Below are 18,944 nucleotides of genomic sequence, written 5' to 3'. Positions count from 1 at the left end.
ATTATTAGCCAATCAAAACCTTCTCAATGAAATTCAACCAATCAGATCGATTGTGGATCGGTTTGGTTGGCGCGATTTGATTGCACCCCCGCCCCAAATTTGTATCAAATCGAGAATATTCGGCTATCTATATATATATGTAAATCGTATAGTAGGAACTGTATTATTGTCTTTCTTTGACCCCAAATTTGGTTGACTTTTGTGCTGATGATTCGCCAACTCTCGATTCTTTGTACTGACTTTTGTATGTATACATCGTCCAGTGTCACACTAATTTCAGCCACACACACTAATTCGATGTTCAATTGATTTCGAATCGAATTGACCATACTTGAAACATGCCCATAGTTGTTTTGTATGGGTATCCAATGTGGTAACGCTGGGGATACTGTACATTAGAGTTCAGAAGCGACAGACCACAGAGGGTACCCATCATCGTCCCATGTGGAGCGTGCCAACCCTGTCACAGATCGACCCGGACGTCCTCAACACGCTGCCCGAGGCGCTTCGCCGCGAGATTCTCCACCAAGTGGCGCCGCCGACTGTGCCGACGTCGTACTCGCAGATCGATCAGTCCGTCTTGAACGCGCTTCCCAAGCCCCTGCGCGACGAGATCCAACATCACTTTCCCAAAACCATGCATCTTCGCCAGTGTGCCGCGTATTCCAAGGCCAAACCTCCTCCCACAAAGCCAGCGGCGTCGGGCCGATGTGGTCGAATGTCGCAAGTGGACGCGGGTGTGTGGGCCGCGTTGCCGCCGTCCATCCAACGTGAACTGTTGAGCGAAGTACCAGTCGACACATCACTTGGTCTGAGCGAGCGATCGGCAGCACCGCCGCCATCTTGCTTGACGATGGATACAGCGGTGCCAGTTCTAAAGGCAAAGATTCAACAGTTTGGACTCGCCGACGTCGGCGCGCTGCTTCGGCGGCTCAAGCGACAGCATGGGAAGGCCGATCCCCGTCGATTCAACGCCGTCCTAGCGAGTATCAACGCCCATGTCCGCCAATTGTACGGTCACGATCTTTCGCCAGCCGTCGTGGGTCCATTTGCGTGCTTGGACGTCGATTGAGGGCGGGTTGAAGCACGGTGTGCCATCGATTCTTGATCATGTTGGTTGAACGACCTGTTCCAAGTGGGGATCCTGTGAGCAATGGCCAAGCAATGGACCAACCTGGGAGACGGGAAGCCAACGCTGTCCATTCATTTCGGGTGGACGAGACCTGCGCCGCCAACACGATGTTGTCTTCGTCCAGTGTCCATGGCTCCTGTGACGTGGTGCAACATGAGATGCTGTGGACTCGCAGTCATGATATATGGTTGGTTGTCTACGTGGGTCAAACTCGGATCGACGTGGTTTCGATACCGCTCGCGACATTGCTTCCCGAGGCGGCCGGGAAAGTTGGTCGCAATCTACAATGCAGTTCAATGTCAACCCTTTCATGTGGTTGTATGTGACATGGTTGCTGTACACAATATGTGACATGGGAAGTAGGGACGCGTACGTACGTGTTTCCATGAAGGCCCGAACCGTTCGACCAACGAGCCGAGCAACTGGTCGTCCTCGTCCGTCCATGTGCCTGTGTCCGATGCATGGTGGTCGTGAATGAGGAGGCAATGCTGATGTATGTTGAGATGGTGGTCGTTCGTACTACCTTTGCCCTTCTTCAACGCGGGATCCAACACGTGCGTCCAATGCTGTCGGCATTGCAAGTCGGTGCGAGAGGGAAAGTGCGAGGCAATCCACAGCCACGACGGTTGCAGGGACGTCGTCGACGTACACAAGTGCATGAGCTTCTTGTTGTCGTCCGAGGTCCATGGTGATGTCTGTGATGACGTCTTCGTCGTCACGGCATCCAAAGGCTGTTGTGAGGACGGTTGCTGACGAACAAGTCGCCGCCACTGGGTCTTGACCTGGTCGACGCTTCGACCGGGGAGGCTCGTCGCTATCTTCGCCCATGGCGTCTACCAGGAAGTGCGTTTATATGTCCCGCCCATGTCGCCATGTCATACACACACGGTTTGATTTGTCGTACTTTGCCTTCGTCGGACTTGAATTTGTCCACGAGCGTGCGCAACGTGGCATTTTCGTCTCGGGTCCAAGCGTCCCGTCGAAGGCTTGGACTCAAGTGGTTCAAGTACCTCTCGCGGCACTGTTTTCGATTCCGCATGTGTCCCTCAGGCGATTTCGACGTCATGTGTTGGCTAATGACACTCCATTGCTGTTCTCCGAACTCGTGCACAAGGGACCGCAGCCTCTCATCCTCTTCAATCGTCCATCCCATGCCGTCCGGGTCAGAAGAATTATCCGGATAATTCAAGTCGATTCTCCGGATACGGCTAAGATATAAGAAGGATTTTACAGTTATTATCATTTTAATATCTTATCCTTGCAATTGTCTAAAGGAGCAAGTACGGTCTCCTGCTGACATTATTATTTTAGTCACTGCATTACATCATGGCTAGTCAAGCCCGTGCAGGTCCTGGACGCCAACGTCGTCATTTGTGCGATCGCGTCCTGCTGTGAAATAATTGAACATTATTTCATACTATAATGGTATCCAACAACCGCACACAAATTACGATCTGCTACTTTTTTAAAAGTAGCAGATCGTAATTGACGCAGTGGATTTAAAAATCCACTGCGTCATATTGTGCTTTTTCACCCAAATTTTGATTTTTTGAATCATTTCGCCAAATAACGCTACATTTGGATCAAATTTAAACGATATTTTACCAAATGTAGCATATACCTGATTTGCCCAATATGTGGAGGAACTATACTGTAAACTGACAGTGAATCAGTCCACTTTGGATTGGCAGAAATTCGACAGAACATGTTCTGAAGATATTCAGTTCTGGTGATGGCACGGTTTCGCATCGATCTGACAATACCAGCGTCCATTACGTAGTAGTCATGCTCAAGTCTTATAATGGACAGGAAGGCATGAATTGGGAGCTATAGTAACAAGCAAGTGGATCTCATACCTGATCGCTTCAAGTTCACGTAAGGTGATCCAGTATTAAATGCTAGAGGTATGTCGCAGAAGATTCGGCGCCGGTCGTCGCTGGATTTTAATTATCCTTATTTACAAAATATATGATAAAATGTATTGGGATTTCGAAAGACTGGAACTTTGACACAATAAAAAAACAGAAACCGCCGGTTGTGAAGAACAAGTTGCAGGGTATTAAGTTTCGAGATTTCGTTGGTAATTCGCAGGCTATACTGAACTCCATACAGAGTTTCGAATGAAATTTTCCATGTCGGGGGACGCTCAATTTGCATTGTGCCGCAGAGAACCGCGAGGAGCATGAGTGTAGACGATCGGCCGCGCAAGTCCGAGGACATCCTCGCCGTGACCGAAGCGCCTATCGTAGGAAGCGACGGCAAGAGCATCCGTCGCAAGCAGAAGTTTGGCGGACGTCGGTCCGTGTGGCCGGGGGCGTTGGCGTTGATCCTCGGCATCGCTGGCGCCATCGGCGCGCTCGTGTATTGGGGCACATGGGAACACACGCAAATGCTGGGTCGTCAGCCGGACGAATCCAGTCTTGCCAAGGCGTACGGGTCCGGCCACACGATTTCGGACGGACAGGTCGTGAACACGACGACTGAACTGCCGCTGGAGGTGACGAACCCCGTCGAGTACAAGGACATGAAGTGCGCGCAAATCGACTACTTGTCCAAGAACAACAGGATCTACACCGTGTCCAAAGGGAAGGAGACGCCGCTCGTGTTCAAGGGCGTGAACTGGCTCGGCCTCGAAGGCTGGGACCACGTGATCACGGGTCTGTGGGACGGCCCCCGCGACGGCAACTCGTTTTACCGCATCGCGTCGTTCTTGAGCTCGAACGGGTTCAACGCCGTGCGATTTCCCCTGGACATTGACAGTGCCGCGCGCAACATCCCGATCAAGACCAACTTCAACACGAACTCGCAGCGTGCGCTCGCGTCCGTTAAGACGTACGTGGACCTGATCACGCGGTTGACGGAGGGATTGGGGCAGTTCAAGATCGCCGTGGTGCTCGACTTCAACACGCGCTCCAAGGCGACGGACCTGAACTCGACCGACCAGAGCGTGATCAGCTTGGATCAGCGGCCGTCCAGCGACGGGTCCACCGGCAACGGCTGGGAAAACGTCAACGTCCGGTACGCCGAGTACGAGAAGGCCATCGCGAACCTCGCCACGGCGCTATGTAACGAAGTGCATTGGAACGTTGTGGGCCTCGATATCAAGGACGCGCCGGCGGGAGATGCGGGCCAGTGGGACGGCGAGGAGAAGACGAGCTGGCAGATGTTTGCGTCCAAGGTGGGCGCGGCGGTCGTCAAGGCGTGCCCGACGTGGCTCGTGTTTGCACAGGGACTGACTGGCAAGACCAAGTTCGGCACGGGCGACGACACCAAGTCGGTGGCCGACTGGCCAGGTTCGTCTTTGCGCGAAGCGCTGACCTCTCCCATCAACGTGGGCAAAGCCAACAAGCTCGTGTACGCGCCGCCGTTTTGGTCGCCGTCCATATACCCGGCGCCGTATTTCTTCAAGTCGTCCACGGGGGGCTCGCTCTTGACCAAGTGGACGGGCTTCACCACACAAGTGGACATGGATACGAATGTGGGAGATGCGATGAAGGCTATCTTTGGCGATTTGCTCAACAAGCAGAGCGCGGCGGTGGTGCTGTCGTCGTTTGGGGGGTTGTTTGGGACGGAGGACCTGGACAAGGGCAAGGTGTCGACCATGGCCATCACGGCCATTGTGAACCAGATGACGCTGTCACAGAAACCCTTGTCTGGCGGGTTTTGGTGGTCGCTCAACCCTGACAACCGCTGGCCCCACCCCGCGCCCGACAGCCCCGTGAGCGTTGCGTCCGGTCTGCTCGATCCGACGTGGCGCAAGGGCAACTCGGAGGCGCTCCGCGCCACGAAACTCATGGATGCGATTCCTGGGCTTGCGTTTTTGCCATGTGACCCGAGATAAGATTTATATAACACCGATCGTTTCATATGGACGACAATATGGAGTGTGAGGACATGGTGGCGGAATCGTGGATGGTTGAGGCGTCATATTGATGCGACAGTGTTCGCTACTTCAAAGTGGAGTGGGCTTCAAGTACTACTAAAAACTAGTATTATGTAGTAGTATTGTCGACGGGTGCAATCGAATCGCGCCGACCAAACCGATCCACAATCGATCTGATTGGTTGAATTTCATTGAGAAGGTTTTGATTGGCTAATAATTTTGAGTGCTTCTGAAGTAGCCAATCAAATCGATTTAAATTCCAACGAGAAACCACACCACGAAATTTCACTCGAAAGCACAATAAATTTATAGTGATATAGTCAAGCTGGGTTGAGGCTGGTGCAAGAGGTTAGTTGGAGCGCCTGCATTGGTTGCAAGGGTTGGCAACTTCGACTGCATTTAGATGAACGAGATGGCGATATACGTTCTCGACGCTGGCGGGGGAGGGGGGGTTGTCGTGGGTTAAGTGTGGTGCACAGTAAAACGTTACTTCGTCGACGGTTCCCTTGAGGGCGAGATGGGGCGAGATTGCACATTCTCATTCTTTGGTTCAATTGCCACCGTCATGTGTCTCACAATTGGACTCTCAAGATGCCGTCCGTGATGCAGCAGCACACCCCTGTATACCACCCAGAAGACACGACCGACTGGAACACCAAGTCCCCCGCGCCAGCACTTCTCGAAGCGCGGCCGCCGTCATGGATCGACCGACTTCGCAAAGTGACCCTTCAGGTACGACGACGACGACAGGTGACTTTGATCACAGCGTCGACGTTGGTAGGCAAGACGGCGGATGGGACTGCAGGCCCTGGCGCTGATATTCCTCATCATTGGCATGGCGCTGCTGCTTCGACGTCGACAGCAAGCTGTTGCGCCCACGACAGCACCACCTGGGATTGATATCCCGAGTACTATACCCTTGAAAGGATAACATCGTAGTCACGCAATGCAGTGTATTAATATCACATAACCCAGTCGTCGTCTTTGCAATTGTTTGACTAGCATGCCAACACGGTACCGTGGGGGGTGTACTGCAAACGATACAAATTCCAATGATTGCAAGTGAGTTTCAGTGTTTTTACTGACAGTATCGCGTGACGAACACGATACACTTCGGGGCAGGGGGGGACAGTTGCTTACTCGGGACTCGGAAGGTGATCGTCGCAAAAATAGCCCCCCCTCCAGCGTCGAGATGGCTACATACGACGATCATACAAAACCAATACGACATGTTGTAGAGGTTAAAGTGCCTCCTTTTCAAAGCACGGAAACATCTTGAGATCTGCCATTTGATCGAGGGGTTTGAGTGCTGCCAAGAAGTCCTTGTTGGCCGACAGCCAGTCCAGGTTGAGCACGCCTTCGACAAAGTTGCCCCGGACGTCGGACGGGTTGAACTGGTAGGCGCTCTCAGGGTTCATGCTCCACACGTACCCGCCAACGTACCCCGGACGCATGATCTCCTGCACGGTGTAGTCGGTGCATCGTTGTGTAGTCTTGAGGGGGTGCAAGTCCAAAGCGTACAACCCCCCAAACTCCCCCAGCACGACCGCAGCGTCTTGGGTTTTAGTCAGAAACCCAAACATCGTGTCCATGGTCGCTGCCACGCGCTGTCGAAGGACAGAATCGGGTAACTCTTTGTACCCAATCATGGCCCCGTTCGAGCGCACGACCCCCCCTTTGTCAAAAAAGTACGACTGTGGGTACACGGCAGGATTGTAGTAATGCGGCGCGTATACGACCTGCCACGACACGGTCCAATGAATATCAACATGTTGTGTGTATATGTAGCTAATGGCGAGGAAGGATGAATACCTTGTTAGGTATGGAAAGCTGGACGGGAAAGTCCTTGGCGCGCTGTAGCCCGCCGCCCCACCAGTCGTAGTAACTAAACGTGTCGCCACCAATGTCGACTTCGTGGGCGGTCACAATGCCTTCGACAAACGCCAGCCACTGCGGACACCCCTTGAGCATGCGATTGCCGATGATGGTCGCGCCTTGGTGAAAGTCCATGGGCCCACTGTCGCCCCACGTCGACTCGTACGGCTCGTTCTTCAAGTCGACCCCAATGATGTTCCAGTACTTTGCATGGCACAGCTCGGTGGTGAGCATGTCGATCGAGCTTAGGAACTACGACAGCCATGACATGTGGTGAGTTATTATATCAACGACACGAGCTAGGAAGTGAAGAAGAAGGGGTCATCATACTTGGATACGATGGGGAAATATATACGAAAGGAGGGTACTACTACCATGTCCTTGGAAATGTCATTGTTGAACCATGACCCGCCCGACGACTGCGGAGTTAGCGTGTGGATGGAGATCATGACCGAGATTTTGCGATAGGCTAGCGTTGTGATGACGCTCTTGAGCAGCGCCAGGTATGAGCTCACGTCGAACGCGCGGTTGGCTGCGACGTTGATCATGCTTTGCTTGGGCTTGACGTTGTTGAGGATGTTGTACACGGACACGGGGAGCCGGACGCTGTTGAACTTGTTGGCTGACAAGAACGAGGCGATTTGGTACTATGTATCCTCAAGTCAGGTTAACGACACCATGAGATGTAGATTGATGTAGTACTGCTGTGGTGCCGTTTTGATCGTTCGCCCATAACCCAAATGGAATGGCATCTCCCCTAGAGAGCAGTCAAATCGTCAATTGCCAGTCAGTCCGACATAGCCAGCTTACGTTTCCATGCCAAACCTACGTTGTCCATCTGGATTGTTAGACAAGTCCAACCACCGGCATAGGATAGATATCATATATCTATGCACATTCGTACCAATTGATGCCCTTGATGGCGACGGGCACTTCGACACCTGTAGACGATACGGAGAAGATCTTGTTGCTCTTGCTGATGTAGTTGGGCAGTTCGCATTCTACACACACCATCCCACGTCGAGTCGAGAACCACGTCAAAAACTACGAACACCCCCAAGGAGCGCTTACGCTGGACGGGGTACACCTTGGGATTGCCCATGACGCCGTCGTCCGCATCAACGAGGACATCGCCAGGGGGGGTTGTATCTCCTCCCCCGATCGTGTTGGCTTGAAACTTGCGTTTTTGCACTGCCGCGACGAGTGCTTGCTTGGTGTTGTGCGAGTCGATGGCGAAATACGTGACGAGCACGGCCGTGAGGGCCAGCAAAGCCAGCGCCAGCAGGACGCCTGGCCACGTCTAAACTACGTGTTATGATGGCACAGCAAGAGCGCAAGATATGGAGGGTCGTACCCGAATGCGACCGCGAAAGGTCTTGGGGTTTTCTTTGTACTTGAGCTCTGATACGGGAAACTGACTCATGATGGACTCGCGCACGGTCGACTGCCTTGGAGAGAAGATCGGTACACTGTCGAAGTGGTCGGGCATGTCGTCCGCCCCCAGCTGCGGCGTGAAGACGGACTCGGCGCCCCCGTCGGCGTCCTCCACCCCCTTCTTGTGCTTCCCCATACGACTTGCGACGAATTGTGCAATTGACTCAAACCTTCCACGCACACGAGTCGCCTTAAAGTTCGCATATTGGACAGTTTTTCGAAAAAAACATGCCTACGTACGGTCTTTGGTGCCAATGTGGTGGCTGGTAATCATGTGCTAATGTAAATAGTACTCGATCGGAATGGAACTTCACGGCGTGGGGGTTCTGAGGCTTGGTCATGAAGATCAAGAAGTCAGTGCACTGGCTATGGCCAATATTTAGTGGCGAACGTGGCTGTGTCGCCTGCGATTCGCAAGTTGATCCAAGTGTCGACGATAAGGTCGAAGCGTTTTCGCAAGTGGACAGGAAAAATAAAATGTCGTCGATACGACTACGACTACAACAGTACCCCCCCCCCGTAGTACGAACAGTCCGAAAAGAAATTATACTATTTTGTGGTCTAGTATTACTATGTACTACTGGTATTAATACTATTAATACGTAGTACTTCGAAGTATTAATAGTAAATATATACTAGTATTCGAAAGTTGGTTCAGCTTTGGAATGATGAAAGTCTGGATTTTCGAACTGACTTCGAAAGATTCAGTTAATCACGTTTTGCCAACTTTCAGAAGAAATGTGTCCCTCGAACCTCTTCCTACTACGTAGTATGGTGCATGAAGCCTAGAAACGACGATATTTTGAGCACTTTTTAGAGCGTTATTATACCATGTGCAGTATTATTTTTTCCTGGCAAATTAACCACAAAAAGGATAGATCTCGACAAGGCGAATAGATCATGTAGTTTCAATTTACAATGTACGAAAAAATGAGAGAGCTATTTTAGTTTAACCGATCGCCTTGCTACAACAGAAATGTATGGGGTCGGACGTATTTTGGCCACCCCATACGTGTTTGTATGTCGTTTCTAGCTTTCTTGCACCATACCTCGTAGTATTGTTTTTTGGCGAAAAACGAGATATTTGGCATTATTTTGAACCTTCCAAATTTTGGATCCAGACAGTTACATTTTGCCGATTTGCTAAAAATAGCCAAAATATCGACAATTTTGGCGAGGGGGTTTACCGATAAGTATTGTTAAAATAGTAAGCTTACATCCTAGCAGTGCAGTACTACGTAGTATTTTAAGTAACGTTACGATACGTATGGGCGCAGTTCCGTGACAACTGGTTATGTGCCACAATGCATGATTGGTAGAAAACAATCACTCTGAAATTTTCAGCTAATCAGATGCAATTTGACAGATAACTGGATAAAATCAAGTGGCTCGGAAATGTTTTCAGCCTATCGATATTTCCAATCTTTTAATTCATTTTCCATCAACACTAACGTTAATACGAATTTCGACATTATTTTAAGTTCTACGAACTGCATTATTCTCCTCTTTAAGAAACACTATTATAATAGCAATTTGGAGTACTTGAAGTATGTAGTAATTTCTTGTGAATTCGCGAAAAACTACCAAAATTCGCGAGGTTTTCTATTCACAGTCAATACTTCGAAGTAGTATGTGTGTGCGTGTGTCGCACATTCTCTTTGTACTCGGCCAAGTAGGTTTTCCTAAAGATTTCCCCATACGAGACGTAGGACATCCACCAGTTGACGATGACCGCAAGGAGCTACCTCAATAGCGTTCCCACAAAGCCCAAATGTGCTGCATTTCTCCAACGCCACCGTGGATTAAAGTGCTTCAACGCCAGGCCGCTGGCGAAACTTTTTGTAGTGAGCAACTCAAATGGGCGATAGAAATGCTGTGAACAACTGTCACACTGCCACGTTTAGCGTTTAACCATAATACTTGAATGAGTTTAATGCATTGTTTGGTGTAAACAATGGGTCGAGCGAATACGTCAAAGTAATAAAACGCGTTCTTGTGGACCAATCACAAGGCTCGACCCGGAGAGGCGGGTACGCAGTACTGTGCACCTGTACTCGTTGCAGCAGTCTGAAGAGGGAAATCTTTCCTTGGGAGCCTGCGCCAGGAAGGATATGCCATCACTGTGCCGACAACTCTGCGCCTTGATTACATGTGGAGGTGACGTCTGTGACATCTTCCAATGTGTCTGCGCTTTCTGCGTATGTTGCCATGACAAGGAGACGAAGCCGCAGCCGTTCACGACACTCCCCGTGTATTCCACTACCACGGTCACCACGTCCATTGCGGCCTACCCAAGTGAAAACCCGCAGTCGTACGGTACCATTGCGAGTCAACAGCCTACGGCAGCCTTGCCACTTTCAGCGACAGACGAAGATGATACTGCAGCGCCTGTCACCAAGAGCTTTGGCATTTCAGTTTAGCCTAGCAAAAACCTTTGGGATTGGCGTCGACCTAAAAACTTGGCCATTATATGTACGAGGCCAGCGTAGTATTAATCGAACTGCTGATTTCTTACTTTATGCTTTTCGGTTGGCTCAAGGCGACACGTGAGCGAATGATCTGTTTGCAATGGCAATCAATGCCGACATACTATGCCGTGTAGTCATGAAGCAGTTTGCCCATAATGAGACCAGTAACGTTCGTACTATATACAGGGACGAACATTGAGTGTACAGTACATTAACGCTAGTGTGGAAAATGGTGGCTACATGAGTACCTGACATGATGATCTACGATTATAACGTAGTAAAATCCGATTCGTATTGTAATGCTTTTAGTGGACTTTACAAGTTAGACATGGGCGTTCGGCTACGTGCATATTTGTTGTACATGTATGACAACAACGGTGTTTCCTGACAAATTGTATGGCTACTTGTATCGACTAGTATTGTAAATTGTGAATAGGGAGGTTTCATAACCAAAGTCCGTGCCTTGTGCAAGCACTAACGTGCGACTACATGTGCGTAGGTAGCCCCATTGCTCTGCACCAGCATCGGTAGTTTATTCATTCCACAAAGCGTAGGGTTGCTATGAACGAGGGGATAATTAGAGCTTAACGTAGCGCAACTCGCATGGCCTCGATGAAGTAATAATCGACAACGTTCACTGTGGCCACGTTGTCGAATTTATATTCACAATCACACTGGGGGGATGGGGATGGGATGTGTGGTGCCCATGTTAGTATACTATTTTTATACTATTTTGGCTAACGTTAGAATCAAATGTCCATGATGGGGGAGCTCGTCCATCGTCGTATACAAAGGGGCATCGCTTTTAAGGAGCTCACGATGATCATGCGGTTGTGTCGTGGGGTGTGAATGAACTGTATTCACTGCGAACACTCTTGCTTCTTTCTGTGTTGGCGCTATAACAATGTATAAACTTCCACGTGACTGACCATCCTTGTGCTCAGCGATGGGATGCAGATGTTTCCGAGCGCCCTCGTTCGAGTGCGTTTGGATTGCAAAGACGGAGACCCCTCGGGAAAGATTGAACGATACGGACGACAATCGAGAGTGACGAGTAGGTCTGAACCTGGTAGTCTTAACGTTAGACAAATCCATGGGAAGATTATGTTCCCTGAGTTCCCCTCTATGCAAGCAAGTACGGACATCCGCTACAGTTCATGTATTAACTGTAGTTGTCCCTTCGTACATGCAGCATCACTTTTGAATCCAAAATGCATTTTGCACGGTATTACAGCTGTACAACAAACAACGCATCAACCCTGCGACACCGCGAGATACTGTTAACACATCGAGATTCAGACTACGTTAAGTTAGTATATACTACGATTATTAAGTCTCGACGCGAGAGTCCAGTGCATAGTATTACTAGAATAAATTACTTTAAGTTACTACGTACTCCAGTAGTACAGTATTTTAGCCATGGTACAGTAACATGCAAATAAGGTAATTGAAAATCGCGCCAAAGCAAAAAACGCACCTGCCATCCCCTCGTTATCCAACATGCATGGGCTGTGTTTTCTATTTAACCGAATTGATTTCTGATATAACCTGTTTGTGATTTGTATTGCGATTTGATTAGCTGGCTTTTGAGCGACCTGGATACGTGCAGCACGTGCCCTTCCGACCGTGCAACGTCCGACGATGGGTCGACTTGGATGGTCACTTTTGAACTCCCAAGACACTGCACATGATGTCGGAGAAGAAGAACAAACAGCCATACCGACTCGAGGACAGCATCATCGGCGCATCTGTGACGGTCGTCGTGGCGGACGACGTCGACGACTTTATCCAAGACGAAGATGCGGTGGACGAGGAAGACGTTGACAAGTCCATAGTCGAGTTGTTCGCCGAGCGCAAATTCTCGTCCGTGAAGAAGCGTCTTCAAACCCGCAACGTCACGGAGGACGAATTGGCAACCCTGGACGATGTACATTTGCCGATACCATCGTCGAGCCTCCCCCCTCCTTACACCCATCGTGTCTCGTAGTTCCAAGACTCGCTCCTCGACAATGCGATTCTTCAGTCCAACTTTGAGATCGTGTCGCTCATCTTGGAATGTACCAACTACAAGTGCATCCCCAAGGTCCGTTCTCGTTGAAGTGTCTCATCGCATCCTCCAACCTCTCACGCCATGTTCTTATGCGTCTAGTACGCGGGGAAACCGTTGAATTTGGCTGCGCAGCGCGCGTCCAACATTTTTCACCTGCTCTTGAAGACGTTGGGTTCGTCTGCAGACTTGAACTACTCCACTCCCGACGTAAGTCGTCATGGACACACAACCAAGGGGGGGGGGTTCGTTGTCACACATGTGCATGTAGGATGGCGACGTAGCGCTGCATCATGCCATTCGAAACCAGACATTCGACGTAGCCGAAGCACTTATCCATGCTGGCGCGCCCGTGGACATTGAAAACGACGTACGACCTCTACCTTTTGGAGGATTAGATGTTTTCAATCCAAACAGTATAACAATAATAATGGAATAGGCTGGCGAGTCCCCGCTCTTCATGGCCGTCCAGAGCTGGAACTCCCGCGGTATCGAGCTGTTGCTGTTAGCGAATGCGTCTGTCCACCACACATCCAAGGTAGGTTGCGTACGCAGTACATTGCATGACCAATCTACCAAGCTGTGAATGTTGCGCTTTTGATCGGGTAGAGTGGTCGCACACCGCTGCATGTGGCCGCAGCGTCCGGCTACGACGAAGGCGTCAAGTTGTTGCTCATGGCATGCGCCGAGATTGACGTCAAAGACAGCGTACGATATAGCCATCCCCATAGATACATCCATCTCGTTCGTTCTTGTGGCTTACTCGGGTTATCCATATGGGTGTATGCATATAGGACGGCAAGTATCCCATTCAAGAGACTGACAACGACTACATCCGGTCCATCCTACGCACGGAGCGCATGACTCGCGTCAAGTACCCCGCGCACATCATGGCGCGCAATGGCGATATCTCTGCGCTGAACGCATGGCTCAGTGAGACCACGGCCAAGGGCCCAGGCGTTGCGCATGTGTGGAATGGCCAGTACCTTCGCGACGGCGACTGGCGCGACCTCCAGCTCAAGGTCAAGTTGGTTCGGGATAACGACTCGCACTCGTACAAGTGTATGGGGCAGTACGAGGACACTGACGGGGTGTTTTACATCACCGGGATGTGGGTGGTGGCGAATGGGCGCCTCGACATCCTGAAAACGTACGCGGACGACGGCTACACGATCGCGTACGGCGGCGACGTTGACGACGCCACGGGCACATGGACCGGCGAGTGGACTGCCGGCGACTTGATGGGCGAGCTCAAGTTTAACCTGCCATTGCACGACTGCGTGGTGTGCGGGGCCAGCGCCAAGGTGCCCAATGCCCAACAAAAGTGCTTTGGCTGCGAGGCAACCGAGGCCCAGTACTTTACTGTGGAGGCCGAAGACGACAGCAGCAGCAACGACTGGAGTATGAGCGTATACCTGGCCTTCACGCCAGACGTGGAAGCCAACGTGTATCGCGTCGACTGCGCGGGGTACGACACCGAGTCGTATGTCGTTAGCGGCGCGTGGAAGGACGGATGCCTCAATTTTGCCAAGCATTATGCAAAGTCCACGGTCAACTACGACATGTATTATAACGACAGCACGAAAAAGTGCATTGGCACGATGGTCGACGGGGACGGAGTGTCGAAATCGATCAGCTTTGCGATGGACATGTCGCCGTGCATGGAATGCGGCGCGGACGTGCCGGTGGCCAACTCCAAGTGTTTTAGCTGTGCCAAGGCATCGCTGCACAACTGGACTGGGCAATGTCGACTCGTGTATGTGCACAAAGATGTGATCGATCCAGTCGAAGCTGGTGCTGATAGAGGCGATGATGATGCTGAAGAAGAAGGCGGCGGCGATGTGAACGATGTCGCAGAAGGAATCGAAGGCGACGATTTGAACGATCAAGTGTGGCGGGACCTCGGCTTTCACATGCTTGTCCAACGAGATGTGTCACAACAATGCTACCACTTGATCGGCGAAGGCAAGGACAACGACACCGGCGAAACCTTTGATGCCGTCGGCAAGTGGCAAGCCAACGTGATCCAAGTGACCAAGATATACGCCGACGGGGTATCCGAATTCAACGGCGTGTTTGCCTCGGACACGAACGAATGGACAGGAACGTGCACGCTAGCCAACGGTAACAAGGAGGCGTTTCGGGTGACAGTCCCCCTGTTCTCGTGTGTGTTGTGCGATGGCAGAATCGTTCCCAATGTGAACGACGTGTGCTTGGCCTGCACATCCCCGACGACATCATCATCCTTACCGTGGAACCCCCAGAACGGCAAACTGGTGCATGCATGGGTCGGCCGGTGCCGCCAAGAGCGCGGCGAATGGGAAGGCGACGAGTTTTCCGTCAAGGTGCTCCGTGACGTGGCGATGCAGGCGTACCGGTTCACGGGCTTTGACAAGGATGGCGCGGGGTACTTTGCCGTGAGCGGCACATGGAAGGACGACGACATCCACATGGAGCGCATCTACATGGACGCGACGTCTGCCCAAGACGGCAAGTTTGACGCCATGAAAAGTGAATGGACCGGCACGGACGTGACCACAGACAACGACGGCAGCGTCACCACCAGTCGATTTCAGTACAAAATTCCCATGTGGCCATGCACCACCTGCGCCACTGCAGCCGTGCCCATTCAAAACTCGGTGTGTTTTGCATGCGATCAGCCCCGTCACACAATGTGGGTGCCGTTCGAGTTGCCGTTCCAAGTCGACGCGATCCGTCGTGATTTGAGTGCGCGTCAAGAGGTGTCCAGCCTGCTCAACGTCAAAGACCGGGTAACAGTATTGCTCGATTCGTCGTTGTCGATATATAATTGTCCTTGTACCCAATATGTTTGGACGTTTGTGCTGCTAATTCGCCAAACCACCTATCGACCGATTATTGTTTGTACCACTATTGCCTTACATTTGTCTCGTCCTTTTACCCAAAATATGGACTTTGGTGCTGATTCACTAAATCTATCGACCGATTCATTGTCTTGACTTTTGTATGTAACTATCGTCCAGTATCACACTAATTTCAATCACACACTAATTCAGTGTTGAATTGGTCGAAGAGTGGATTTGATTGGCCACTTGATTAGTGCTCGGGGTTTTGATTGGTCGATCGATTGTCTGCTCATTCGTTATTATTGGGAATCCAATTTCGAATTGACTTGACAAAATATGTAAAAATTGACCAGTTTCACACTTTTAGTGAATCACTCATTCGGATGTTGAATTGGTCGAAAACGAGTGGATTGGATTGGCTACTTGATTCGCGTATGTGGTTTTTGATTGGTCGATTGTCTGTCGATGTGGTGATTCTGCTGCTCGTTCGATTGTGAGTAGCAAGCACCCACACTCGAATTTTGAATCGACTTGACAATCATATATATATATTGGTTTCAAACTCTCTCCCCTGTATCTCATATTTATATATTTTGTTTTGTCCCTGGTAGCAAGGACGCACGGCGCTGATGCACGCGGCCGAGTTTGGTCGGTTCAACATTCTCCAAGAGATTCTGCTCTATGTCAACCCAGCCGACATTCGCATCAACGACAACGTAAGAGCATGCATGGTAGTTTGGTTGATATATGATCCTACTAACGTTAACCATTCATTCATTATATTATATATTAGGCTGGGAAGTCCGCACTGGACATTGCCTTGTCCCGCAAACTCACATGTGCCAACAACATGCATCATCGCACCAATGACGAGATCCTCACGTTCGTGGAGCTGTTACGTCATCGCAGCTGCCTCCAACTCAAGCCCACGACCATTGTACGAACCCACGATTTCTTTCGTATTATAATATTACTTTTTTAACCACTCGATCGAGTAGCCGTACACGTTTGTGTACGACAAGCTATGTTGTGGGGACTGTGACCAGTCGCGAGACAACTCAAACGACAAGGGCGTGAGCTTGTTTGAGCTGGCCAAAGCCAAATCATGGGACGAGTTGGAAGCCCAGTTGGACTCCACCGTGGCCGGCGACCGATTGAATGCAAAAGACGCAGATTCAGTACGTATATATCTCGATCTCGATGTGTGGACACATAACACTATTTTTTGGGGGGCTCAATGATAGGATTTGGGGTGTGTGTGTGTGTAGGGGTCGACAGTCGCGCACGTCGTGTGCCGAGAAGGCAAGCAAAAGATTCTCAAGATGCTCCTGGACCAGCCCGAGTTGGACCTTGGTATATTCAACAATGTACGGCTAGTAACTAGTAAAGTACTACTAGTACTTTACTTGTACTATTTGTCTGATAGTAGTATGTGTTGTGGGTAGGAATATTACTATCCGCTGTATGAAGCCATGAAAAAGGACCGCGTCGGGTGCGTCCAACTGCTGTTGCATTATGGCGTCGCGCCTACGATGATTGAAGCGTACGAGGTTCGTGCGTTCATGGGAGTGGTGGATATATATATATATATTACTAAGTAGACTTTGGATATGTATACTAGGTATATGTAAGTAGATGTTTTGGATATACTAAGTACATTAGCATTCACAACTCAACTCGATATGCCGTGTGGTTGTAGTCGGACGACAACCAACTCACACTCTTGAACCCGAAATCGCGTTGCTACAAGTACATTGTCGACAAGTTTACGCTCATGCAGCGTGAGACGTTGAATGCTTACTATCGAGCCAACGTGCCCAGTGTTCGAGTGGCCGAAAAGCATCAACAGGTGTGACCCCCCCCTTGATCGTCGAGCAGAAAACTGTATCTCAGGACTGGATTAGGCCAAACAAACGGCGCTGCATGCCGCTGTCCTCCACGGCCAACCTCCGCACATCGTGGAATTGCTTGCGCAAGATGACTTGATTGATGTCGATGCCAAGGACAAGGTACGTACCTATATATATATATATATATATACTTCTCATCACCGTTAGCTCATACACATATATATATCCTTGTAGAATGGTGACACGGCCATGATGCTAGCAGCGCGAGGCAAGGATGAATATGCCGAGACGTACATATCGATTTTGATTGCCCGCGAAGCCGACTACGATGCCACCAACTCGGTACAAATCAGTATATCGTCGAATCTTCTGACGACTTGACCATTTGGCGATATGAAAAATTCCAACGACCTTTCTCATATTAGGATGGAAAGACTGCGTTGATGATAGCTGCCGAGGCAGGCCACGTCGAGATGGTGGCGCTGCTGTTAAAAGAGATGGCAGATATTGACATCCAAGACTCGGTAACCCGTACTTCGCCTATTACTACTTATACGTCATACACATTCATCGCGCCATGTATGTTCTTCTTCTTGTTGTAGCAAGGACACACGTGTTTGGATCTAGTCAACAAGTACGACGTGATGGTCGGGTCGCCCAAAAGCAAGGCGGCGACTCCCCACGGCAAGATCAAGGACCTGCTCAACGTGGAAATGCAAGCGCGGGAGAGCTCTGTCGAGTTCCGCGATAAGCTGGCCAAGAGTCTGATGGGCATGACGGCAGAAGAAGCGTTCCTGCAGGGCGGGTTCCGCAAAGCGATCAACTGCAGTCCCGCGTTGGCGCGTACATTTCTCGACGATTCGGTCGTGATCAACCGCCACGACGTGGTATTTTCCCAGGTACAAGCAAACAAACCAACACTGTCAATCATCCTCTGTGACACTGTCAATCATCCTCTGTGACACTGTATATCGATGCTGTGTAGATGGAAGAAATCTACGGCGACGAGCACCCTCAACGCGTTATTAAACTTAAAGTCGGATGACCCCGAGTACGTGCTCGCGGCTCGCAAGGAATGCCTCGAGCACATTGTCACACGGCGGTTGCTACAGATCAAGTGGGAACTGTTTGGCCTGCGCAAGTACATGGAGCAGCTCATGATGAACGTCCTCCTATTGGTTACGTCCACGGTGTCGTCGATTGTGTTTGAAAACGAAGCGATCTCGCAGGGGCCGTTGGTTATCGGCGGTGGTGCTGACCATCGTCATGTTTGTGTGTGTCCAGCTCCTTCGACCGCAGATGCTGTGGCGCCTCGGTCGGTACTTTCACGACGGCAGTTTGACCCGAAATTGGCCATCCCCGACCTCGGCAACAAGAAGCGCGTCGCCCGCCGGTTGCTGTTTCAAGCGGTGTTTCTGCTCACGGGGGCG

At 50.5% G+C, this 18,944-nt stretch overlaps 7 protein-coding genes across 7 annotated transcripts in view; 5 read left to right on the top strand and 2 right to left on the bottom strand.

Moving 5' to 3' along the window:
- H257_05012 (hypothetical protein) overlaps window positions 1-1,072 on the top strand; it is a gene marked incomplete at both ends in the record, with an annotated part of 7,354 nt that extends 6,282 nt beyond the window's left edge. Inside the window, one exon of the mRNA XM_009829720.1 lies at window positions 400-1,072. Within this exon, the coding sequence (XP_009828022.1) occupies window positions 400-1,072 (673 nt within the window). The remainder of the gene's footprint in view (window positions 1-399) is intronic.
- Window positions 1,073-1,108: 36 nt separating this feature from the next.
- H257_05011 (hypothetical protein) lies at window positions 1,109-2,285 on the bottom strand (the record flags this gene model as incomplete). Its single annotated transcript, XM_009829719.1, has 6 exons — window positions 1,109-1,144; window positions 1,224-1,268; window positions 1,333-1,413; window positions 1,510-1,580; window positions 1,656-1,965; window positions 2,037-2,285. 6 exons carry the CDS (start codon window positions 2,283-2,285, stop codon window positions 1,109-1,111), a joined length of 792 nt encoding a protein of 263 aa, XP_009828021.1.
- Window positions 2,286-3,254: 969 nt separating this feature from the next.
- H257_05010 (hypothetical protein) lies at window positions 3,255-5,010 on the top strand. Its single transcript, XM_009829718.1, has one exon. It carries the CDS (start codon window positions 3,315-3,317, stop codon window positions 4,971-4,973), a length of 1,659 nt encoding a protein of 552 aa, XP_009828020.1. The 5' UTR covers window positions 3,255-3,314; the 3' UTR covers window positions 4,974-5,010.
- Window positions 5,011-5,569: 559 nt separating this feature from the next.
- H257_05009 (hypothetical protein) lies at window positions 5,570-6,005 on the top strand. Its single transcript, XM_009829717.1, has 2 exons — window positions 5,570-5,747; window positions 5,797-6,005. The coding sequence occupies exons 1-2, from the start codon at window positions 5,607-5,609 to the stop codon at window positions 5,944-5,946; spliced, it is 291 nt and encodes a 96-aa protein (XP_009828019.1). The 5' UTR covers window positions 5,570-5,606; the 3' UTR covers window positions 5,947-6,005.
- A 60-nt stretch (window positions 6,006-6,065) lies between these two features.
- On the bottom strand, window positions 6,066-8,565 carry H257_05008 (hypothetical protein). Its single transcript, XM_009829716.1, has 8 exons — window positions 8,245-8,565; window positions 7,962-8,190; window positions 7,795-7,891; window positions 7,701-7,715; window positions 7,593-7,647; window positions 7,265-7,537; window positions 6,828-7,142; window positions 6,066-6,754 (listed from the first exon to the last, which is right to left on the bottom strand). The coding sequence occupies exons 1-8, from the start codon at window positions 8,458-8,460 to the stop codon at window positions 6,257-6,259; spliced, it is 1,698 nt and encodes a 565-aa protein (XP_009828018.1). The 5' UTR covers window positions 8,461-8,565; the 3' UTR covers window positions 6,066-6,256.
- Window positions 8,566-10,343: 1,778 nt separating this feature from the next.
- H257_05007 (hypothetical protein) lies at window positions 10,344-10,843 on the top strand. Its single transcript, XM_009829715.1, has one exon. The coding sequence runs from the start codon at window positions 10,436-10,438 to the stop codon at window positions 10,742-10,744; it is 309 nt and encodes a 102-aa protein (XP_009828017.1). The 5' UTR covers window positions 10,344-10,435; the 3' UTR covers window positions 10,745-10,843.
- Window positions 10,844-12,479: 1,636 nt separating this feature from the next.
- On the top strand, window positions 12,480-18,559 carry H257_05006 (hypothetical protein; the record flags this gene model as incomplete). Its single annotated transcript, XM_009829714.1, has 18 exons — window positions 12,480-12,719; window positions 12,780-12,875; window positions 12,942-13,049; window positions 13,111-13,209; window positions 13,279-13,377; window positions 13,449-13,547; window positions 13,634-15,610; window positions 16,276-16,380; window positions 16,458-16,601; window positions 16,663-16,842; window positions 16,933-17,031; window positions 17,110-17,214; window positions 17,364-17,513; window positions 17,569-17,673; window positions 17,749-17,856; window positions 17,940-18,038; window positions 18,117-18,413; window positions 18,500-18,559. The coding sequence occupies 18 exons, from the start codon at window positions 12,480-12,482 to the stop codon at window positions 18,557-18,559; spliced, it is 4,170 nt and encodes a 1,389-aa protein (XP_009828016.1).
- Between the last annotated feature and the right edge of the window lie 385 nt (window positions 18,560-18,944).

The sequence above is a fragment of the Aphanomyces astaci genome (assembly GCF_000520075.1).
Source record: "Aphanomyces astaci strain APO3 unplaced genomic scaffold supercont1.9, whole genome shotgun sequence".
Taxonomy (NCBI): domain Eukaryota; phylum Oomycota; class Saprolegniomycetes; order Saprolegniales; family Verrucalvaceae; genus Aphanomyces; species Aphanomyces astaci.
The sequence above is the reverse complement of the archived record's forward strand: the minus strand, read 5'-3'. Positions and strand labels throughout refer to the sequence as shown.

Coding starts and splice junctions, on each gene's coding strand:
- H257_05009 (XM_009829717.1), top strand. CDS start 5,607: ATGCCGTCCGTGATGCAGCAGCACACCCCTGTATACCACCCAGAAGAC. Junction 5,748..5,796: donor TTCGCAAAGTGACCCTTCAG/GTACGACGACGA, acceptor CGACGTTGGTAG/GCAAGACGGCGGATGGGACT.
- H257_05007 (XM_009829715.1), top strand. CDS start 10,436: ATGCCATCACTGTGCCGACAACTCTGCGCCTTGATTACATGTGGAGGT.
- H257_05008 (XM_009829716.1), bottom strand. CDS start 8,460: ATGGGGAAGCACAAGAAGGGGGTGGAGGACGCCGACGGGGGCGCCGAG. Junction 8,191..8,244: donor CCTTTCGCGGTCGCATTCGG/GTACGACCCTCC, acceptor CACGTAGTTTAG/ACGTGGCCAGGCGTCCTGCT. Junction 7,538..7,592: donor ATCAAAACGGCACCACAGCA/GTACTACATCAA, acceptor GAGGATACATAG/TACCAAATCGCCTCGTTCTT.
- H257_05010 (XM_009829718.1), top strand. CDS start 3,315: ATGAGTGTAGACGATCGGCCGCGCAAGTCCGAGGACATCCTCGCCGTG.